General features: G+C 37.7%; 2 protein-coding genes across 11 annotated transcripts in view; one reads left to right on the top strand and one right to left on the bottom strand.

Annotated features, from left to right (window-relative positions):
• Positions 1 to 18,320, bottom strand: part of NEK1 (NIMA related kinase 1) — a 225,860-nt gene extending 207,540 nt beyond the window's left edge. For 5 of the 9 annotated variants that reach the window (XM_064371001.1, XM_064371004.1, XM_064371005.1 and 2 more), the window contains exons 1-4: positions 13,673 to 14,058; positions 4,220 to 4,384; positions 3,708 to 3,804; positions 162 to 259 (exon numbers count right to left, since the gene is read on the bottom strand). In XM_064371001.1, coding sequence (XP_064227071.1) covers positions 162 to 259; positions 3,708 to 3,804; positions 4,220 to 4,336 — 312 coding nt within the window. In that variant the 5' untranslated portion in view covers positions 4,337 to 4,384; positions 13,673 to 14,058. Of the gene's footprint in view, positions 1 to 161; positions 260 to 3,707; positions 3,805 to 4,219; positions 4,385 to 7,031; positions 7,146 to 13,672; positions 14,060 to 18,205 lie in introns of those variants that run through there. The other 4 variants (XM_064371003.1, XM_064371002.1, XM_064371000.1 and 1 more) reach the window with 3 other exon arrangements.
• A 3,679-nt stretch (positions 18,321 to 21,999) lies between these two features.
• CLCN3 (chloride voltage-gated channel 3) overlaps positions 22,000 to 25,113 on the top strand; it is a 102,719-nt gene continuing 99,605 nt past the window's right edge. Inside the window, exon 1 of one of the 2 annotated variants that reach the window (XM_012457232.2) lies at positions 22,000 to 22,518. The gene's annotated coding sequence lies outside the window, so the exon portion shown is untranslated. The remainder of the gene's footprint in view (positions 22,519 to 25,113) is intronic. The other variant, XM_012457234.2, reaches the window with a different exon arrangement.

Below are 25,113 nucleotides of genomic sequence, written 5' to 3'. Positions count from 1 at the left end.
GCAGCTAATTAGAGGGAAAAATGATTAAAATATTGATATAACACCAAACTGCCCTAGTTATTATAGTTAGCATTTACAGTTAAAATAAATACACACATAAACAAATTTTGAACTGCTTCTCAATAATAGAGTAAGAGTCAATTTCCCACATGCAAACTTACCTGATCCTCTTGAAACAAAACACCTTTCTGAGCATTTATTCGCTTAAACAGATCCCCTCCCTCACAGTAATCCATCACTATGTAGAGAGAGCCATTTTCTACAAAATATAAACATTACAGTCCACTTTTAAAAACATACATCAGAAGCATGGCTAAATTAAAGGTACTTTAAGGCTTACTAAAAAGCAGCTGCTAAACAAAAAACAGGACCACACTCAAAGAATTAGGGCACAAAGTCAAGGCGTACCACTCACACAGATTGTATAATGACTTGGGTTAACAGAAAACTCCACCATTAATGATTTCTACTAAAAATACACATTGACCTAAACATCTCTGAAATATAAACAAAATGCAAATAAATATACTTGATTTCATTCAATAAATACAATTCCTTAAATGTCACATATAAAATCATGTTTTTCCACCAATACATCATATCAGAGATGGGTTTAGTTTTCCAACTGGCCATTAATTCTCAGCTTTGTTTTATCCACTTCAGTCAATTACTTATTAAACAAATACAGTAATAAACATTGTGATAAACTCTAAGGATTCAGCAGTGTATAAGACATAATAGGACACAGTTTCCACCCTCTAGCACCTTTCTTTGATTTTATGCTCTTTTTAAAAAACTGTATATGATTGGTGAACAAACATGAAGATAGGCACTGTCCCATCCACCTTTATGTCTTGGTTCACAAAGAAAGGGACTTCTATGCCTCTTATGGATAAAAAAGACTAGAAGAACACTTCTTTTTTTAATTTAGGCTTTTTTAAAAAAAGAAAAAGAGTCTCACTATTTTGCCCATGCTGACCTTGAGCCCCTGGCTCAGGTGAACCTCTCGCATCAGCCTCCCCAACAGCTGACACTACAGGCCCATGCTACTTTATCCAGCTTAGAAGAACACTTTAATTATTCTTTCCATCCTTTACTTCTCAGGTAAGGAAGAGTGGCCAATATAACTTTTAACACTTTCTGAATCACTACATAGTACTGAGACTATCACAACTCAAAGAACGGGTTTCCTAGTTCTCACTTATTTTACTGTCTGTGCTATGGTCTTAATTACGATAGTATTTTTTTTTCTTTTGAGACAGGGTCCAGGCTAGAGTGCAATGGCACAATCATGGCTCACTGTAGCCTCAAACTCCCGGGCTCAAGCAATTCTCCCACCTTAGCCTCTCGAGCAGCTGGAATCACAGGCATGCACCACCACATCTGGCTAATTTTTAAATTTTTTTGTAGAGATGGGGTCTCCCTATGTTTCCCAGGCTGGTCTCAAATTCCTGGACTCAAGAGATTCTCTGACCTCAGCCTCCCAAAGCTGTTGAAATTACAGTTGTAAGCCACCTTGCCCACCCTCCAGGAATATTTATTTCTTATACTTTGTATTGACATTCTTGTCACTCACGGTGCACATATCTTCTTTTGATCTACTGCTTGTAATGTGCCACTGGGATAAGAATCTATGATAAGCTAATTAAGAATCTCTATGACTTTTTACGATTGACCTGGAAAGATCATCCAAATATACATGTGAGAAATTATAATGTGAAAAAAACTCCTGAAATCTGTATAATTCACTATTTATAAAATATGTATATAGATGTTATAATGAATGTAGCATAACAAAAAGCAAAAAATTACATAAGTATGTGTGGGGATCCCCCACCAGCGTAGAGACCCCTCTGTGTCTCCGCCATGACAGGGTATGAGCTCAGACACGTTCTCCCTCCACTGGGTGCAGTCGAGTGAGGTGGCTACAGGAGGACGTGGGAAATGTTAAGCTTGCAGAGAGTCACTCTCAGTTCACTGCTCCTAAGGCATGACTGAGGTAATGCCAGATTATTGTTTTTCTCTTGAAGTCTCTGTTTTGGGCTAGTTCTATGACTCTGTTTACCTGTAGTCACAGAAGCATTGAGATCAGTCACTGTATCACTAGAAAATTGCTACCTTCCTGATTTATTGCTTGCCCTACCTGTCTTGATGTTATTTTCTGTAACAATGGATAAGAGGGTAAGAATCTTTTGGGACCTTTAGGTAAACTCGCATGTTGCCCCCTTCCTTGGTTACTTTGTAACTTTCTGTTTTCCCCCCGATAATGATTCTGTAAGAAGACTGATGTCAGTCACTGTATGTAAAACCATATATAAGCTCTTATGCACAAGAATAAATCGCTGATCTGAGCACAGCTCATTTCAGACCTCCAGACCCATTTCTCTATCTCTCTTTTCTTCCGCACACTCTCTCTTCCAGGTATTAGGACCCTCTTTCTGGTCAAGAGATCCCTGGCAGACGTGCCGATCTCACGGCCAACGACAAGTATGCTATCATTTATGTTTGTCATAAGCATGTATTCTTTTAAAACTCAGAGAAATAATAAAGCCTTATTTTTAAAATATGCCACCCCTTTTGAATCATACAGATGTTTCTATGTGAAGCCATCAATATAAATCCAAAACATCTGCTGGAACATTTGCTCAAAACCTTTTAACTTGAAATATTAAAATTTTGTTAATAACAACAAAAAAAGAAACTAAAAGATAGATGCCAAGAGAAAGATAAAGGAAAATTCAAGGTCCTGAAAAGGAAGAACTGGTTAATATTGTACTCTTTCACATGAAATATAAATCTTCATTTAACTGCCAGCATAAAAAAATAGAGCACCTTATGGACATAATATATTCACTGAATCACCTTTTCATAAAAGTACAACATACTTTTATTAAAGATACTGAGTTCATCTGGGAATATACTTTAGCTCTAATTCAGACTCTGCACCTGGTATGTGATATGTCCCTGAGTCATTTCACTTATCTTCTGCTTTCAATCTAGATTATCTTTCTGTTATTTAGTTTATAGAAATTTATAATAATGATGAAAATATTTGGGCAGGACTTCAATAAGCCACTTTGACTTGGCTTTAGAGAAGCTTTGTCTTATCTTAATACCTGCATTTATTAAATATAATGCACATAGTTCCAAAACAGCATTATAGCCATAATACTTTAAGAACCTGAGAAAACTTTCCATATACCTCAATATTATAATAGTGAAGTATAGAGGAGCATACTGAGTAGGACACTTTCTAAAGATCAGAACATTTTCTTGGTGGTAGCAGTGGCAGCACTTACTGGAAGTTCAGTTTTAAAATATGTAAATTACTGTTCTTGCTCTGTCCAAATTCCTGCACTTCACTTACTACACTGCTTCTTTTAAAGCAATCACAATAACAGCCAGTATTAAATTATACGGCTAAAGCACAAGAATCACTTGAACGTGGGAGGCAGAGGTTGCGGTAAGCTGAGATCATGCGCCTGCACCCCAGTCTGGGCCACAGAGCAAGACTCTGCCTCAAAACAAAACAAAACAAACAAACGAAAATATGCAGGCACAATATATCGGTACTGCCCTTGAATCAATCTGATATTCATATGCATATATTTTTAAGCAAAAATGATATCTTTTTCCTAAGAATGCATTCACAAAAAGATTTATTAATGTGTTAGGATTTTTTAACTCTCTCACAAAATTTATCTGACCTTCAAATGATTCTCTATATTGGACAATATTTGGATGCTTCATGTTTGCCAATACTGCAACTTCTCTCCTTGATTCTTCTCTTTCTTTACTGGACATCTTAAATAGGGAGGAAAAAAGAAAATAGTAAATTAAACTATTAATAAACAACCTAAAATTCAATCAATACAGGAGTAGTCAAACCATACTGGTATTAATACAGTTCAATCAACAAAACATAGCAAGAAGTTAAAAAGAATGAGTTGAATCTGTAAGTAGAAACATTTTAAGATGTCTAAACTAAATTAAGCTACAGAACAGCAAGTATGTATTTCTAAACACACAGGCATAAGCACGTATCATAGAAAAAAATCTAAAAGAACATACACAGAGTATTCTGATATTAGCGGGAATAAAGCGGTCTTTTGGTTTAGGTTATAGATTACCTTTTCTTTTTTTAAAAAGAAAATCTCTAACAATGAGCTCTATTGTAACCAAACTATTACTCATGAAACCAAACTAAAAATATACTTACTCCTGAGATGTTAATTTCCTTGATAACATACTGTCTGCCATCTTCTGTAGATTTAACAAGAATGGCTTTTCCAAATGAACCTTCTCCAATCTTCTGTAGTCTAACATACTTCTCCATGACTCTTTTTCTAAGGCATCTTCACAGACACGCTAAACATTTTAAAAACTAACAAAAAAGATAAAGCATTTACAACATGAGAAATAAAACATTATAACATTATAACAATTTTAATGTTTAATTCAAATTCTAATTCTTTAGTGATTTGCTAACACTTAACAAAGGGATATTTAATATATTTACTAAAAGTTGCACTTTATATACTTTACTAGTAGAACCTAATTATACCTAAAAAGAGAGAAAAAAAGGTGATATTTCAATTTTGTAAGAATACTTTGGAAAGCCAAATACTGCATATATTTAACATGTATAGAGAGAAAGGCAAACTTTTTCTTACATGAATTAATTAGTAGCATTACTTTATTTTCTCCAAAGAGAATGAAACTCTAATACACTACTTTCTGAAGTTATTTAACTAATCCCCTCTTATTCAACATTCATTTAAAATGTTTGCTATTACAGAGCAATTTCAGATAGTTTTTGTACATATATTTTAATGTGCTTATTGTAAGCATTTCCTTAGGATAAATTCTGAATTCAACAAATATGCCCAAGTGACAGTACAGCTTTCAAACATATTAAGTGTCTTAAACAGAAATGTCTACTAATATATATTTAACCAGTAGTGCCTACTACTAGACAACCTTATTAACACTGGTTATTATTATTTATATTCAGGAAGATGTTTACTGTAATGTTATTTATAAAAACAAAATACTGTTTTTTATTAAAATCTTTAAGAAGCAATAAAGGGTAGTAAATAACACTAAAACTCTATAGAGTCAGAAAGCTTAGGTTTAAATCTTAGCTTTATCACTTATTTGTTATGTAACCTTAGCCAAGTTACTTATCTTTATGTGCTCAGTTTGGTCATATGTAAAATGTGAGTAACCACAGTACACATTTACAGGACTGTTGGAAGAATTAGTTAATGTAAGTAATGTACTGAAAACAGTGCTTGGCACATATGAGCACTGTGTCACTATTTGTTATTGTTGTTACTCCTTACGTCTAATGGAGAAAATGGTGTTTCATTTTTAATGTCTTTTGCTTACCACTGAATTTGAAAAATTCTTCCACATTTATTGAACTTTTTTTTTTTTGAGATGGAGTATCACTCTGTCGCCCAGGCTGGAGTACAGTGGTGCGATCTCGGCTCACTGCAACCTCCTCCTCCCATGTTTTAGTGATTCTCCTGCCTCAGCCTCCCAAGTGGCTAGGATTACAGGTGTGCACCACCATGCCAGGCTAATTTTTATATTTTTAGTAGAGACAGGGTTTTGTCATGTTGGCCAGGCTGGTCTTGAACTCCTGAACTCAAGTAATCTGCCTGCCTCGGCCTCCCAAAGCACTGGAATTACAGGTGTGAGACACCATGCCCTGACACATTTATTGAACATTTCATTTCTTCTCTTTTTAACTATTCATCCATGTTCTTTATTCATTTTCTATTGGGTTAGTCTTTAATTTGTAAAAACTCCTTATGTAATGAAGCCCTTATCTGTCATAAATAATTTTTCCCTTATATCCTGTTTGCCTGTATTTAAACTTGTTTATTTTGATATAAACAAGTTTATTAATTTTTTCTTTATATTTCTACTTTTAGTATCATACTTAAACCCTTATCATACCAAGAAAATTAAGGTCATTACTAGCTTTAGCAATAGTAATTTCAAAAAGGTGGTAGTTTCAGAACCCAGAATACAATAAGCTAGGTAGTGAAAGCTGAAAAAAGTGAAAGAGAGGAGTCATAAGAGCAATAATGTGTACCACCTATTGGCAATATCACCCTTATGGTAGACATCCATGAATTTACTATGCTAATCTAAAACTGATAAACATTTAATTCACCTAGCTTGCTCTGTTCTATTTCCATTCATAGAAGGTAAGCTTCCAGTGGGTGATTCCTCTCTAGGAGAAAATAAGCTTGTTGGGAAACACTTTTTAAATTTCTGTGGCAGTTTACCACAAATAAATCCATGTTCTCATCTCATCCATCTCATTCTAAATTTGTTTTTAACTTTATTTTGTCTCTAAAAAATGATACAGTCTCCTTAGATGACAAACTTCATATTCTGGGCCTGCAAGACCAGACCACAGGCCAGAACTCAGCCTGTGGTAGCAATGATGAGATAATTATGCTGCATGAAATTTTGTGAGAAAGAGCCTTTTTCTACCTTAGAACAAGAACGCTTTTAGCAATTTTAAAAGAAACAAGAAATAAACCATTATTACAGCATTTTAGCATCAGTGAGTTAAAGAAAAAAAATTGTTCCAAATATATTTTCAAGTCCAAGTTGTGTTAACTGGTACAACATAACAGCTATCTGAGCAACAGCCACAATGTAATGATTTCTCCAGAACATGAATGTTTACTATATTACATTACTATGCTACTTAGGAAAAAAAAAACAAGATAAACTCAACTTAGCAATCTAAATTTCATAAATTAAATAATAGCCATATAATGAAATTATTTCACAACCATCCTTATTCTGTGACATTTTGCCAAGAGAGAGAAAACAAAATCAGTTAATTTGGCCATGCCTTAATAAGAATTTAGTTGCCAATTCCTTTCTAGGGACCACACTAACAAGATGTAAGCTCCAGAAGTTCTTAGTGTTGCATTCTCGTGCCAACAACATTACTGAGCACTATGGTTCTAACTCTATAAAGCAGAAGAGAATCTACTGACCTTGTGAGTGAAGAAAGATGATTCTAATTGCCATCAAATACGTCAAACGCAGACACTTTTCTGAACAACAAAAGACTTACGGTAGATAACTTTCAGGAAAACAGACAAGCTCTCCTTTTTTGTAAAGTTAGTGTACATTAGAGGAAGTAAAAGAGAAAACATGAAAAAATAGATCTTACAATACATTTAACTGAGCTACTTTTTCCTAGTTGAGAGACTTCTCAACTGAATTATAATTCTACAAAATGTTTCAAACCAAATGAAATAGAAGACAATAACAAATTATACCACAAGCTTCCACATACAAAATCATAACTTATAACTGAAGGAACACACAAATCCTGTTGACTTCAGTATTGTAATAAACTCAAATTAATGTTTGCCTTTTCTACCATTCAGTTTCCAACATCAAATGAAGATCACAATACCAACTTTACTCACTCTACAGTGTTCTTAAGGTCTCTAACAATTATACCAATTCAATCTCTATAACACAAAATTTCTATTATATCTAATATAATAAGATAGGCAAAAAGGAAAAACTCAGGGACTTTTTTGATATTTGAGCTTTCCAAAGTTATGTCATATAATAAAGCAATGAATTCAGAATCAAAAGACAAGACTACTAGTTACATAATCAAAAGCTAATCATCTGTCTTCTGTGGACTTCAGTTTCTTTATTTAGAAACACAAAAGATTTAAACTTAATGCCGTTTTATGGACCCTACCAACTCTACTAGTCTGTGACTCAAGGAGAAGAAAATTTACAAGTCAGAAAATAAGAAACAGTAACACTGTTTAGAATTGTACTCTTGGCCACAAAGAGTAAGAATGATGCAGAAAGCCATTCCATCAAAAAATTAAAAGAAGTCATGATATTAATTTCTTTAGCTTAATTCTTTAAAAAGTAAAAATAAATAAACTGCAATCTACAGTTAAGCATACTAGATTGACTATCCATCTTTACCTCTACTACTTCTCCAAACCTAACTCACATGACTTTAAAGGGATTACCGAAAGGGAAGAACAGAAGAGAAGGCCACAGCAATACAGTGCTGGAAGCTGGCAAACCCAAAAGAACACGCAGCAACCGACTTAGGAGACTAGAGAAAAGCTGTATTAAGCCAGCAGTGGGAAATAAGTCAGAAACAAGTTGATTCCCACCATAAAGTAGCTCAGTAATTGGAAGTACTGGGGCATCTAAGAGTGAGGATAATATTAGGACTCAAACAGGATTGGTTAAAAGCCTGTGAAAGAAGCTTCAGACACTCAGTTTGCCTCCTCCACTTCTCCCAGTCAGATAACGACTCCTCTCCCATCTTGGAAGGCCACAGGTATCTCTAGATTGGGTAAACTAGAGACAACTAAGAATGGAAATACCATCTACGATCTAGGAGACTGAGGGAAAATCTGCATAATAAAAAGTGAGACTCTCTTTCAACCATGATGGTGCCCTTAGTATCAGTCCACCCCACCTTCAAAAACAATTTAAAACCTGAATAAAATATATAAAGAAACAGCAATGCATTGAGGGGTGATAATCACTGAAAGGGGGGAACATACTAGTGGGTTCTACATTCACCCCAGCCTCTTCCCTGAAGAGAGTTTCCAAACTGTGCTACAGACCAATAGAGCTCAAGTATAAAGCAGCAGTCTTGCTGAGAAGAGAAAGTGGTCAGAGTTCAGGGATACCAAAATCCTGGAGAAGAGGAAAAAGAATAGAAGGAGTCCAAAAATCTACAATAAATTCTGCTCCTGTTAGTCTATTCCTATGCTGTGCATACATGAAGGAGGACTAAAACAGACTGGTCCTGACAAAGCTTAAAAGCAACCATGGAAAGAATAAAAGTTATTCACTGATGCTTCATCAGACTGCCAAAGCAAAACAATTTTCACAAGATACATGTTTCAGAGGCTCCAAGACTTTTCATTCACAATGTCTAGCATCCCATCAAAAAATAAAGATGCACATTTATTAAAAAAAAAACAAACAAACAGAAACAGACTCACAAATGACTCAAATATGAAGTTACCAATAGTGGACTTTAAAGTAATCATGATCAAGTAATATGTCTAAGAAAATAAGATAAAAAGATGGAAAAAAACAATTTTTTTTTAAAAGATGGAGAATTTCAACAAAGAATTAAAATTTATTTTTTTAAAAATTAAGTGGACATTCTAAAACTAAAATATAAAATATCTGAAATTAAGAATTCATTCATGGATTTATAGCAGATAGGACACAGCAGAAGGCCAGGATCAGTAACCTACAAAATGGACCAATAAAAAATATTCAACAAAAAAACTTAGAGAAAAATATTTAAAAAAACAACACACACCACGGGGGAAATAAAAAGAAAGAAACGTATAGGAAGACTCAATATCATAAAGATGGTCATTCCTAATCTCTACATTTAATGCTGTCCTAATAAAAAACATAAGCTTTGGGGCTGGATGTGATTAGACAGCCTAATTTTAAAGTTAATCCAAAAAAAAAAAAAAAAAAAAAAAGATGATTACTAGCCAGAGAAATACTGAAAAAGAAGAGCAATGAAGAAAAATTTGTTTTGCTTAATATCAAAACACATTACAATGCTACAATAATTATGAAATAGGCAAATCACAAGAAGTCCAGAAATCAAAAAACTTTTAAAACTTGGTGAATAATTATGGTGACATTTCAAATCAGTAGAAAAAAAGATAGATTTTGAAATATAGTTCAAAGTCAACAGTTAGACAACTAGGTAGCCACGTGGAAAAAAAAGTTATTTCCCCATTTTACACCAACCTAAATTCTAGATGCTAAAATACTGAAATGTAAGAAATAAAAGGATAATAGTAATAAAACATGGGAGAATGATTTCTATCTTACAGTGGGTAGCTTAAGCGATTAATATGACTAGACCAATATTTTAGCTCATATTACTAAGATCTCATTTTTCTAACAAATAAAAAGCTCCTACATATTTATAAGATCAAAAAATAAAACAATCCAACAAAAAGTGGACAAAGGATATGAAGTAACATGTTAACACTGAGAATGAATAAAAATTATATTAAAATGTGCCACAATACCCAATCTCTTGTAAAAATATATAATTTTGGCTGGGCATGGTGGCTCACACTTGTAATCCCAACACTTTGGGAGGCTGAGGCAGGCAGATCACTTGAGGTCAGGAGTTTGAGGTCAGGCTGGCCAACATGGTAAGACCCCCGTCTCTACTAAAAATACAAAAAATTAGTTGGGTGTGGTGGTGCAGGCCTGTAATCCCAGCTACTCGGGAGGCTGAGGCAGGAGAATCACTTGAACCTGGGAGGTGGAGGTTGCAGTGAGCCGAGATGGCGCCACTGCACTTCAGCCTGGGCGACAGAGCAAGACTCCCTCTCAGAAAACAACAACAACAACAACAACAAAAAAACCCCAAACATTTTAAAGTACAAGGGGTAAGTTTTACATTATGCATATTTAACCACATTTTTTTTTTTTTTAAGTACAAGAGACAGCATGTTTCATCAATCAGAATGGCAAAATTCACAGTTTATTACTGTACTGTTTTGTGGGGAATAGAAGAAAACAATATAGTAGGAGTACAAATTGGTATAAACACTAAGGAAAATAATTTGGCCATATCTACCAAAATTATAAGGGTACAGAAACTTTAATCCAGTGATTCAACTTCTAGGAATTTACCCTATAAATATTTCCAAATGTAGAAAAATAAAGTACATACAAAGTTATTCTCTGCAGCACTGTTTCTAATAGGGCAAAATGTAACTATCCACATACGTCAACACAGCAACTTTTATGCTGATATTTCTCAATACACTGTTAGATTTTTAGGAATCAGAGTAAATATGGCATGCTATCATTTGTTCAGTAAAAGAAAATACTTATGTATATATTTATACTTACATTTACTCATATGTGTATAAATACACATATTTATATATACAAACACACACCCCTGGCTAGTAAATACCTATGGAGAGATACACAATAAACTAGTAATATTGCCTACACAGAAGGCAATTGAGTAGTTGAAAAGATTTTTCAATCTTTCGTACTTTCTGAATTTTGAACCATACAAACGTATTATCCATTCAAAACAATAATGTTAAATATTAAACACAATAATATCTGATAGAAATAGTAAGAATACTGGCTAAATCAATTTGTCTAATTAAAATCCTTCAGCAATTCCCCAATTCCCCATTTCCAAACTCCTCACTTTTGACATTCAAAGTTTTTCTAAGGTATCAACCTTCTTTTCAAGTATGTGAACTATGCTCCAGAAAAATGTACCTCAGCCTCTAGTCAAATTAGACATCTTTCCTCACATTTTACGAAGAATTTCCTTATTTCTTTTTTTTTTTTTTGGAGACGGTGTCCTGTTCTGTCGCCCAGTCTGGAGTACTGTGGCGCTATTTTGGCTCACTGCACTCTCTGCCTCCTGGGTTCAAGCAATTCTCCAGCCACGTGCCACCACGCCTGGCTCATTTTTTGTACTGATTTATTAAGAGTCTCGCTCTGTCACCCAGGCTGGAGTGCGGTGGCATGATCTCAGCTCACTGCAACCTCTGCCTCCCAGGTTGAAGTGATTCTCCTGCCTCAGCCTCCCGAGTAGCTGGGACTACAGGCTCGTGCCACAAAGCCCAGCTAATTTTTTTGTGTTTTTTTTTGTTTTAGTAAAGACGAGGTTCACGGTGTTAGGGAGGATGGTCTCAATCTCCTGACCTCATGATCCACCCTCCTCGGCCTCCCAAAGTGCTGGATTACAGGTGTGAGACATCAGGCCCAGCTAATTTTTTTGTATTTTTTGTTAGAAACTGGTTTCACCAGGTTGGCCAGGCTTGTCTCGAACTCCTGACCTCAAGTGATCTGCCCAGCTTGGGCCCGCAAAGTGCTGGGATTACAGGCGTAAGTTACCGCGCCCAGCCGCTAAGAATTTCTTTAAAGCCACAAATAGGCCGGGCACAGTGGCTCAAGCCTGTAATCCCAGCACTTTGGGAGGCCGAGGCGGGTGGATCACGAGGTCAAGAGATCCAGATCATCCTGGTCAACATGGTGAAACCCCGTCTCTACTAAAAATACAAAAAATTAGCTGGGCATAGTGGCGCGTGCCTGTAATCCCAGCTACTCAGGAGGCTGAGGCAGGAGAACTGCCTGAACCCAGGAGGCGGAGGTTGCGGTGAGCCGAGATCGCGCCATTGCACTCCAGCCTGGGTAACAAGAGCAAAACTCCGTCTCAAAAAAAAAAAAAAAAAGCCACAAATAAGCAATTTTTAACATAATAAAGTTTTGCGAGCCACATATAAAATATTTTAGAGTATATTAATAAAAAACTCAACTTCGATTAATCTGGAACACATGCTGTCACAGGTGTTTCTGATATTCTACAGAGAGGCTGTCTTGAAGGGAAACATTGGTAAAGGAACGGCAATGGATTTGAAGAAGTCTTTTGGAAGTGCCTACAGTTACAATCTATGCATACAGTTCTCCCTAAGCAATAAATGCCATTTTGAATTGTGAGAGGGGTCGATTTACCTTTTCAGGGAAAAAAGTTCTTTATTCCCTTTATTTGAAGAAGCAGAAAGCAAAAATGGAATTTCTGTTAAGACTTTTTTCAAAATATTTTTTCTTCTCTGTAAGTCTATTCAGACAGTATTCAACAGATTTTGCAGTGGAAATTACCAACAGGTAAATAAAGAATTTATATTTGTTAAAAGGTGTCATGTTCATGACTTAGATTAGCAGGCAAAAGATCAGACAGAGCAAAATTTACTTGGAAATACAAGGTCATTGTATTATTCACACGACCTCAAAAGAACTCTTCTGGTCGAGTTCCACAGTCTCTATTAAATTCCTGACAGTGACGTTTACTGTGAAAAAACCTGTCTTTCCTCAAACTAGGCTCCTTACATTTCACCTAGAACAATGGCAATTTTAAGTGAAACAGGTCTGTAGAACCTCTAATACCAGACAAATCTAAACTAGAAACAAGGAGCTATTTTATTTCTCCCCAAATTTGGCTCCCCTCCATCAGCTCTACAACACTGCTGCATCATAAGGTTATTATTAACTTAGATTGGATGCTACTTTTAGTCGTTCATAAACATTTCTAATGAAACTTACCGAGGAAAGAAAACATATTTCTGCCTTTTAAAGCAGATCTTAAAGAACAAAAAATAGGACTGCATAAGAAGTAATGATAAACTCTTAAAGTAGAACTATTAATACCTTACATATGGAAACTGTGTCAAATCATGGAAACTGAAATCTAAGATTACAGGGTAACCAGCTAACTACTACTCATATTAGCTTCCTAATTAAAATTTATCTGTAATTTAAGATTGGAGACAATATAAGCAATCTAAATGCTTGCTTATCCATACTAAGATTCCTATTATTTTAATCTCACTACCACTCTAGTTTTTAAAAACACTGCAATGTCCAAGAATTGCTTTGTAATAGTTTCTTAAAGAATTAACATTTAATAAGATTAAGGTATTTTCCCTGCAAACACTTAAGCTGGTGATTATCTGTGCAATGTCAATATAAGCAAGTCTACGCACATCTATCTCATTTCCAGGATGATTTTTTACCATTTTGCATGTCCTTGCTTCCCCCAAGTGGCACTCACCTCAGTGACACAGGACGTTAGTAGGAATAACGGTGATGACTAATAAGCATCAGTCTAGGTGTGGCAGTCTTCCTATGGGGCTTAATACAGCAGAGGTACCATCCCGCGTTTTGAAAATTACATCCTGAAAGAGAAACCAAGTCTGTCTAACCAGCAGCAGCTCACAGTCCAGACTGAAAGGGGGCACTGAGACTCTCCACAACTGACACTTCGTCTTCAGCTGACACCACTAGTTGGACTCCGTCCTGCCTCCGGCCACGCCCGTAGGACAGGTCGACACCACCCCGACGAAACAAACTGGTTTCCGAGTCCCTTGGAAACGGCGGGGTACAGCAGGGGGAGTGCCTCCGTCACCGCCTCTCCAACTTCACAGAGGTCGTTGCTAGTGGCCACCTTGGGGTGGGGACAGGCAGCACGCGGGACTGGGAAGCTACCTGGCTGCCACGTGCTTCTGCCTGGCAACAGCGGCTCTACAGTCCGAGTTATGGGGACAACCGCGCGAGACGTCAGGGTAAGGACTCCGCAGGCGGGCGTCCCAAAACCCTGGAGCGAACGCAGACGAAGGGGGAGCGTCCGGCGCGTCACCGGCGCTAGAGTGTGACGTCAGCGCGCGGAAGGCGGCACGCTGCGGAGGCGGCTGGGAAGGAGCCAGGAGGCTAGGCTAGAACTGTGGGTCGGAGGGGTACGAAAGGACGGGCGGGGCGGGGCGGGGCGGGGCGGGGCCTGCAGGCGGGAAGAAAGAAAAGAGATATCAGGGATGAAAAAGATGGAGAGGAGTGTAAAGCTGTTAAGAGTCAGCAATCGCATTACTGGGTATATATCCAAAGGACTATAAATCCTTCTACTATAAGGACACACGCACACGAATGTTCATTGCAGAACTGTTTACAATAGCAAAGACCTGGTACCAACCCAAATGCCTATCGATGATAGACTGGACAGGGAAAATGTGGCACATATACACCATGGAATACTATGCATCCATCAAAAACGATGAGTTCGTGTCCTTTGTAGGGTCATGGATGAACCTGGAAACCATCATTCTCAGCAAACTGACACGAGAACAGAAAATCAAACACCGCATGTTCTCACTCGTAGGCGGGTGTTGAACAATGAAAACACATGGACACAGGGAGGGGAGCACTACACACTGGGTTCTGTCGGGGGAAAATAGGGGAGGGACAGCGGGGGGTGGGGAGTTGGGGAGAGAGAGTATGGGGAGAAATGCCAGATATTGGTGATGGGGAGGAAGGCAGCACATCACACTGCCATGTGTGTACCTATGCAACAATCTTGCATGTTCTTCACATGTACCCCAAACCTAAAATACGATTAAAAAAAATTGAAAAAAAAAAAAGAGTCATGCAGAGATAAGCGAAAGAACTCACTAGTTGAAGCCAATTTGGAATATTAAGCATATAAAATTTTCCCATACCTACTAAAAAAAGGGACTTTTTTTTTTTTACTTGAAAGCGCACTTAGGAATTACTACTTACCACATTTTAAAAAGTAATTTCGCTTTAAAAAGCAAGCTTTTTCCTATTATATTTTGGATGGTTAAAACAAAGAATGTTTAAGTCTTCAAATTTGTTTTTAAAAAACTGTAATGTGGTTTTCTATACCTTTACATCGAATAAAGGTACAGACGGCTATACACTGCCAAACCCTTCAATATACAGACAAGTAGTTTATAGTATGTATAAATAGGATGTATAAACTACTTGTCTGTTTATTGAAGGGTTTGGCAGTGTATAGCAGTGTAAGTACCTTTTTTCACTGCGGGGCTGGCGAAGGTAAGAAGAGATTCCCCTAAAACTCTAATAAGGAATATCATCTGGTGTCACCCTGAGTGGCCAACCTTATTCCTACTAGGGACATTGAAAGGTTTTGGCGGCTTTGCCAGAAGATGGCACTGCAAGTCACCCAAGCTGAAAAGCTGGAGAAAATTTGCCTCGTTTCATCTCCTCTTCAATCTCTATACAGCTACAAAAGGCTGATTTTCCTCATTCTTTCCACTTCTAGACTACTCTCTTGTGGGCCTTCCCATCCCCGGTCAGTCGGTAGGAAATTTGGTGTCTGAATGCACAACTGTAGTTCTACCCACATCCTCTTATACATCAAAGTGAAGTGAAATGTTGCCAATTACTAATCTAAGCAAATTCTTTTTGCTGCTTACAGGAAGAATGGCTAGTCAGCTAACCTCCTTAGAGGATTCTTTAGGCTCATGTCATAAACTATTGGTGGGACTATAAAATGCTACAGTCTTTCTAGAAGGCATGATAGCAGTATGCATATCCTTTGACTCAGCAATTTAACTTCTAGGACAAGTGAGCAATAATTTATATACAAGAATAACCATTATTGTTTATAACCAGAAAAACTAGAAATAATATAAATGTTTAATAACAGGGAATTGATTAAATTATAATATATCCAAACGATGAAATACTCTAAAGCCATTTAAAACAGTAATCAGGATCTATTTTTATTGACATAACAGATACCATTGATATATTGATAACTAAATAAAGCAGGTTACCTAAGATGGTTACTTGAAAGATGGTTAATTGATGATTTCCCTTTCCGGTTTACATAACCCTGTACAATTAATTTTTTTTAATTTTTTAACAAGAATGCTTTGGGGCTTTTCTTTAAATATTTTATTGAACTTTTCTTTCAAACAAAAAAGTTTTTGCTTCTTACAACAAGCAAATAACACAAGTGCACAAAGATAGAGCCTACCTCCTCCTTCCCAGAGCTCCCTTCTGTGCTGTCCTCCACAAAACCAATGTTAACAGTTCCATGAATATCATCTACATTTTTCACTAAGTTCCTAAAAACGTAAGCATGCATTTTTATATATTAGTCTTAGGTTTTTTTGTTTTTGAGACGGGATCTCATTCTGTTTCCCAGGTTGGAGTGTAGTAGTACAATCTTAGCTCCCTGAAACCTCTGCCTTCTAGCTCAAGTGATTCTCCCACTTCAGCCTCCCGAGTAGCTGGGACTACAGCTAAGTGCCACCACACCTGGCTAATTTTTGTATTTTTTTTTGTAGAGACAGGGTTTTGCCATGTTGCCCAGGCTTTTTGTATGGGTGTTTTGAAGAGACAGGTTTTACCACATTGCCCAGGCTGGTTTGGAACTCCTGAGCTCAAGTAATCCACCTGCTTTGGCCTCCCAAAGTGCTGGGATTACAGGCGTGGGCCACTGTGTCCAGCTGGGATTATAGTATACACATTATTTTGCAACTTACATTTTTAAATTTAATAGTATAACATGAACATCTATGTGGATATCAACTAATTCTTGTGAATGATCTTGATATTTCATGATATGGCTAGACCAAAATCTACTCCATTCAGTAGACATATTATTTCCAATGGTATAATTATTTCTGTGGGATAGATTTCTAAAAGTAGGTTTGCTGGGTCAAAATGTATGCATAGTTTTCTCACTTTAATACTCCTATGTTTTGGTTATGAAAAGTTCTTAACTCCTTATTAATAGTTGTAGTATAATAAATGGAAGGGGACTAGCAGTATGCCTGAGCTATTCTACTAGAGACTTTTCAGAAATATATTCTGCCATGCATTCACAATGAATTAAGCACTGTATGTTAGATGATGGGGACAAACATATTCAAGGAATGGATATTGTTATTCCTTTTTTCTAGAAAGCAGGCAGCAAGCTGAAACAAAACAGAATAACAAATAGAGAATAACACATTAGAGCAAATGGTTGGTATAGAACTACACTGAAATATTTTCCTTTTGTAAAATTAATATGTAAATGATTTGATTAAAAGATCATGTATTTGTGAAGGTGTGTCTGATTATACTGATCTACACTCTTTTGTGATTAGAGAAGGACCGAAAATATTAAATATGAAGAAAAGCATTCTCTAAAATCCAGATCTCTTGCAGACATGTAATATTCAAATCCATGAGAGAAAAAAAAGTCAATGTCTTGGCATTTAGTACTCCACTTTCCTACATTCTAGGAGAGAAATTTTTAGTTATTTAAGCCACATTCCTGAAAGTCTACTCTAGCCTTAGGTGGTTTGAACTCACCATTAACTCTGTGTAGCTATGAATTAAACTGTAGCAGCCTACTGAATTCCTGGATCTTAATCTGGTAGGCCCAGCTCCATATGCAAAGATAAAACATCTAGTTTGCTCCTGAGTTTCTGGCTTTCTGAATTGGGTCACCTGCCAGGATTCACAGATGAGTCAACCATCTGAAGAGAATGATCATAATCTGTTTCTAGGATGAATAAAACAAAACACTGTGCCCTTAGCTGTGTGCAGCCTGAAAAACAAGTCATATCTGTTTTCAGATATGATTGGCTAAAAAAGCTTTGAGTGTATCAAGTCCTACTGAGGGAGTTTTGTAGGAAACAATCACACTGAACTGGAAGATTGTTTGCCATGTCAGAGGTCTCAAATTGTAATCAGAAGTGCAAAGCTATCTTGGATAACTTTATGCTATCTTTGGGGAAAAGACAAAAGAGAAGAAAAGGATATTTTCACTTACTTCTATGATGCCAGTAGGGTCAGGAGGAAATTCTAGACTAGAACCACACTACTATTTTCCTAATAGCACATTTCGATCTCTTCCATTTTCTCTGAAACAAAAGATCAAAGTTCTTTTTCTGAAACAACTCATAAATACATGAAGTAGAGCTATAAAATCTTGTTTTATTTTTCTGTGGAACTTTTTAAATATGTTTTTGAGGCAGAGTCTCGCCCTATCATCCAGGCTGGAGTGCAGTGGCGCGATCTCGGCTCACTACAACCTCTGCCTCCTAGGTTCAAGTGATTCTCCTGTCTCAGCCTCAAGAGTAGCTGGGACTACAGGCGCCTGCCACCACACCCAGCTAATTTTTGTATTTTTAGTAGAGACAGGGTTTCACCATGTTGGCCAGGCTGGTCTCGAACTCCTGACCTTGCGATCCACCCACCTTGGCCTCTGAAAGTGCTAGGATCACAGGCGTGAGCCACTGAGCCCGGCCTAAAATGTATTTTTTTTTTAAAGTTGTTATGGGAAGTAATCCTATTTCTAGGTTTTTTACTTCAAGGAAAGTTCACAGTAACCTGACTAATCCGGGGAGCAAGATAGAAGAAACTGAGATATGATTCCCAGTGCTCTGCCATTTCTATGAAATAGTATCATACAAATGGCCACTCCCAGAGGGATAGAATTGCTGGCAGAAGAAAAGGTTTGCACTACCTCCATTTGTTTCTCTTGTTTATATCTGCCAGGAACCTGCTATCCTACACCTGGTTGTAATTGGTAAACACTTACACTGTGAGTCAACCTTTTTCTCCTTTTCCTTTCCTTGAGGCCCCAATAGTTTTCTTGGTTGGTTGGTGAGGGAAGTGTAAAGCTAATTTGAATACTGGTTGCGTATTTGTTATTATTAACTTAAGCTCCAACCGGTCCTAGTCAGAAAAATCTGACTTACGGTAGAAGAAGCTGACCCTTTTCACATGACTTATTTTGCTACGTCTCCAAATACTTCCTGTATACTGGGGGCTTTTAAAAAATGCATATGGAGACTTGTGGTTAAAAGAGGAATTTAAGCACCCTATGGTAGGCAAGATATCACCCCTCACCGCTGCCCCAATCCCTGGAACCAGTGAATATATTAGATTACATGGCAAGGGGGAATTATATATGGTATGAGAAACATTCAGCCTTCCATTGCTGGCTTTGAAGATGGAGGAAGGGGGCAATGAGCCAAGGAAGTCAAGTGACCTCTAGAAGCTGCAAAAGGCATGAAAGTGGATTCTCTCCTAAAGCCTGTAAAAGAAAACAGCCCTGCCAACACCTTGATTTTTAACCAGTGAAACCTATGTCAGTCAGACTTTCGCCCTACAGAACTCTAAGATCAAAATGTGTACTGTTTCAAGCCAGTAAATTTGTGGGAATGTGTTACAACAGCACTTGGATACCAATACAAACTCTTCTTAAGGTTCTAGGAGCAGGTATTTACAGTATGGTGATCAGGTGGGCTGTTGAATTATTTTCAAATGGGAGAAAAGCCCACAGTTGAGTCTGTAAACCGCCTTACTGGGAATTATTTCAGCCCTAAGAAGTTCCTTCTTAATCACTCCAACTAAAATAAAGGATCTGGTAAGAACTCCAATCTATCAGGATCCTTTCTGTAGTATTTACCGTGATGGAATGAGATCAGGCTGAAAGTAATCACATTAGGGCACTTAAAATGCACCAAAGATCTGGCTGTGGTGCTTCCACTGTTGTTTCCTCCCACCAGTCTGTTGAAAAGGAAGTTCAACTCACCAGATTCTCTGACACAAACACGAGAGGGATTGAAGAGAAAGTTTTTTTCGCAGATGCGATCTATTGTTTTATCACCAAGCAATCACATACTACACTGTTTAAATATATTGCCCCACAAGTAACGCAGTGTTTCTGACTGAGCCCCTTGGATCAACTGGGAAGAATTAAACACAGGGATACTTAGGTCCAACATGGGAACAACGAAAACAGGATTTCTGGGGGTGGGGCCTAAGCAAGGATATTTTTCTGAAGCTCCCTAGATGGCTCTGATGCAAAGATGAAGATTGAGAACCACTGGCGCGATGATTATGTATGCCAGAAACCATGACCTGAAAATAAGTTTTCATAAAGGAATAAGGTAGTGCATAATAGGAATAATAGTACAAAAAACAAAACGTGTAGACTTGTTCTTGCACAGTTAAGAGAGATCCTTGGGACAATCCTTCATGAAGAAACTAAGAAAGTACCATAAAAGAATTTTTCATCGTTATAGAAAGCAGGTAAGATTGACTAATAGACCACAACTACTGTCTACATTCTCAAAATTTACATGCCTTTCCAAAATTAGCTACGTAACTACGGTGAGAGAGAGAGAAAAAAAAAAAAAAAAACATGTGAGTAAATCTCTTGTAAAAATTCCACTTAGTTTGGAAAAGTTTTTGCCTGCTTTTCCACATTTTCTAAGAAGAATCTAAGAATCTTGGCCAACAGTGTCCCAGGTAAGAGAAAATTGTGCTTGGATTACCATAGTTCTACAAACCCTACCTTGATAAAAGTAATGAAAGAGTCTTGAGAAGCTTGACTGCACTGTAATCACCATGGGCACTATACCAGCTCTGAAGCCCCGAATTGTCTTTGAGAATATTCAATTCTGCTCTAGAAGAAAAGAAATAGGAGAACAAAGCTCACGTGTTACCAGCCTGCAAAACAGATAGTCAGTGGAGCATGTATATGTAAAAATAGAAAAGGCTGGAGACCAGGTCTTAATATTCATGAAGCACAAAATATACAACAGGCACTTAACATTCATTAGTAAGTGTATATTCATAACATACTAAATAAACAGGAGCTATTAAACGTTCACGGGTCTCAATTCTGCCACCCAGTGGTGACAGTCAAATTGATCCCGCACATCTGCCAAAGAAATGCCAAACCTGTACCTGCTCAGCAGGCTGTCAGCATGCTACAGCTGTGGCCACGCATTCTCCCACCGCATCGCCCAGCCCCTGCATCGTAACATAGCTCCCTGAACGCGGGATCAGGTTTACTTAATTCTGGGACCCACGCTGGGAACTCAATACATGTTTGCTACACGGAAATGAACTTAATTCAGACCGTGTAGAAACCCTAGCTTATAGATTTTCTCCAAACATTTCATTTCCAAACAGTATTTTTGAAAATGCGTGATGGCTAAATCCTTCCCTTTTTGTATGTATGTTAAGGGCACAAGCAGCGACGACATACGAGGCGAGGTGACACCACTGCACTCCCTGCCCGCACGCCACCTATAGGCACAGGGGGCTTTGAGTGCTGGTTTCAATTCGGAGGCCGGCACTTTTCTCCAATCTAAATTTTAGGAACCTGTGCTCGTCGACGGCTGCTAACACTTTTTAATTTCAAGGCCGATGCTTGCTAGTTTCACAAGCTGCTCTCGGACGCTGTGGCCTCTCCCTGGAGTGGATCCGAGCTCCGCGTGACACTGGGAACAGCCAGCGCCTGTGTCCTCACCAAAACGCCTCCCACAAGGTGGCCGCCTCGCGCGAGGTCACGGGCCGGGCAAACAGGAATGCATGACTGACGTGAGCTAATCGCTAAAAGGCTTTGCAGCCCGCGCGGCCCTCAGAATCGAGCTGCTGGCCGCGCTCCTCCTCCTCGTGACCCAGCCCTGGCCCGCCCACGGTTCCCACGCCGCCCAATAGGCGCCGACGCGGCTCAAAGCCTGGTCGGAGGAGGAGGTGCTGGGACGGCCGGACGCTGAACGGCCGTTCACGTCAACGCGTTGACGTCACGCGTCGACGCTGGGGACGTACCTGTCGGACTCCTGACTCCTGCCGCTTCTCTTCCCCTTCCGCGGGTCAGGGCCGGTGCGGTCCGGAACCTGCAGCCCCTTTCCCAGTGTCCTAGTTCGCCCGCGGCCCGGAATAATGAGTGAGGAGGGTGTGGTGGGTTGAAAGCCATCCTACTTTACTCCCAAGTTAGAGCATGGATTCAGTTTTAGTCTTAAGGGGAAGTGAGGTTGGAGATTTTTATTTTTAATTTTGGCCAGAAGCAGGTTGACTCCAGGGACCTCCAAAGCGAGAGTGTTTAACTTCATGTTGCTCCCGTGTTTGAAGGCGGACAATAAAAGTCCCACCTGGCAAAATTTCCGTAACCTCTGCAGTAGAAAACGTCAGGTATCTTTTAAATCGCGATAGTTTTCGTAGTGTCAAGCTTTCTTCAGGTGGAGCTCCCAGGGTAGCTAGGTTTTAGGTTTGAAACAGATGCAGAATCCAAAGGCAGCGCAGAAAACAGCCACCGATTTTGCTATGTCTTTGAGCTGCGAGGTGAGTTGCATTGTATGAGCGAAGATTCGTCAGCTCTCAGGTTCACAGATTTTGGGTCAACTGTGAGGCCATCGTGGTTTCTCTTACAATGTACCCACATGATGTCGAAAGGTACTTCATGAATCGGGGTGCAAACCCATCCTGATCAGGTGTATACCCTCAGACATTCTTTAAAATTTCACACATCTGCTTCAGTAACCGTTGAAGGACCTCTGAATAGAATGGAAATGGTTCCAGGAAAAGATTGAACTTAGAAGAGTGGGTTTTACTTTCGCTAAATTTCCCCCAATTTAAAAATAATACTCAGTTTTTCTATCTTTAGATATACGTGTATGTAAAATATTTTGTGTGTGTATATAATATTTGTGGTTTGATCTTAAACTTGATCAGAAACTGCCTTAGAATCTCAGAAATTAACTTTGCATGTGGTATGCTTTATTTGTATGGTATTTTAAAACTGGAGCACATAGATAATTACATATGTCGTGCATATTAGAGACAGATTTCTGTTTCCTTTGGAAAGAAATTACTGTTTATGGAATTGAACCAACAGTGACCATAACTTTTACATAAATATGTAATTCAAAAGTTCTGATCTACAAACGTAAACTTTTTGAGCTATGCAATTCAGTTACTGTAGCATCACTGTGGCTTGTATAATCGTTGAATCTTTCCAGAAGCGCTTTTACTTTCATCTTTAAAGAGTTAATTTAGAAGATTTTTTTTTGATGAGGTCAGTATGGAAATAACTATCAGTCAATTCTGCATGTCTTTGTGAGTCACTACCAAATAGTATTTGTTCAGTTCAAGAGTACCTGTGGGCGTTAAAGTGCTTATGTATATATTGTTGACTTTCATCTTAAAAGGTGCTGCTGCTATAGTGACTTGTTCTATAGTATGGCTTTAAAAACCATGTGTGTGACCTACAGATAATTTCTCAAATTGAATATGCCTGTATGGCTTCTGGTTAATAGAGACAGTCACTGTTGGCAGAATTCATCACAAATTGCATACTCTTCCCACCTTTTACTCCCCCCACCACCTCATAAACTTTGCTGCTTTGCTTGAATGATGAGTTAAATTATTTTAAGAAGTCGATATGAATGTATAGTACCTCCGTCTTTACTTGGAAATTGTGCTTTAGCGTGTGTTATCAATCATATCATAGCTCATTAAGAATGTAAATGTGTAAGCTACTTTTGGTTAGATGTGGTTCAGGGGCCAGATTTGTTGATGTTACTGGTTTGTGTTAGTAAATTGGCTGTTTTCCAGGTCATGTTACTGGTAGGCTTTGCATTTCCTGTTGTGACATGTTGGTAATAATTTTCAAAAGGCTCAGGAAGCCAGATTTGGTCTCTGTGGTGGGTCCTATATCAAAGCAGCATCCTGTGGGGTTTGGCCACTATCACTGCTTTGTAGAACTTCCAACTTCGTTTGGTAGTCAAACTTGTCAGCAGGGATCTACAATGTGTAATATTTTATAATAAGTGTTAATATTTATTGAATGCATTCTATGGTTTCAGGTTCTTTTCCAAGTAATTTTTGTGAATTATCTCATTTTCACACCAACCTCACAAAGTAGGTAAATCCTGTTTACATTCGTAGAAACTGAGGCACAGAAAATTTATCCTGCCCAACAGTAACTATCAGAACTGAGACTGAAGCCTGGGAGTATGATTTCAGAGCTCCTGCTTGATACTGCACCATATTGTAATTTAGAATAGTCAAAATACTAGAGAAAAACCATAAGAGACAAGGCGTGTAGGTTCAATTGTAAAAGCAACGTAAAATTACAGAAAGTCTGGGAAACAGTGTTTTTAAAAGGGATACTCATAATCTTACTATTTTAATAAACTTTTTAATTTTTAAAATATACACATTCACATCTGTACATAAACATTGTAGCTGTGATTCATTTTGATTCTTAAAGATAAATCTTCTTCAGTGAAGCTTAAAATGAGGAATGAACCTCACTGCCTCACTTTCATTGCTGAAATCTGGAGAGATTTGATCTGCACATTTGACTGGAACCAAGTTAAATGAATGTATTTATTGCTATTTCTTGTGGGAACTAATTGAACAGTTTCTATTTTTTAAAATAATGACTACTTAGTTTTCAAAGTTTCTGTCTTCCACAGCAACGTATTATTGGTTTATTGTTTTATCTTTCTTCCTCACTATAATCTGAGTGTTAGATTTGTATGTGTGTTTATTCCTTTGTCCTTTCAACATCGTCTAGTGTTTATACCCGCTGCCCCTGAGGAATTTGGGATTTTTGGTCTGTTTTTATTTATTTTTAATTGACAAATACTAATTTTTTTTATGGGGTATAATGTGTTGGTGTATATACTTATGGGGTACAATGTTATGTTTTGATAAAAGTATATATTGTAGAAAGATTAAATCAAGCAAATTAACAAATCTGTCATACCACCTACTTGTCATTTGTTTGTGGTGAGAACATTTAAAATTAACTCTTAGCAATTTCGAGGTATACAGTACATTATTATTAACTATAGTCACCATGCTGTGCAATAGATCTCTAAAACTTACTCCTCTAACCGAAATTTTGTATCCTTTGACTGACCTCTCTTC

Source organism: Aotus nancymaae, unplaced genomic scaffold (genome assembly GCF_030222135.1).
Source record: "Aotus nancymaae isolate 86718 unplaced genomic scaffold, 86718_ANA_hifiasm-v0.15.2.pri h1tg000115l, whole genome shotgun sequence".
In the NCBI taxonomy this organism is placed as follows: Eukaryota; Metazoa; Chordata; class Mammalia; order Primates; family Aotidae; genus Aotus; species Aotus nancymaae.
The sequence above is the reverse complement of the archived record's forward strand: the minus strand, read 5'-3'. Positions and strand labels throughout refer to the sequence as shown.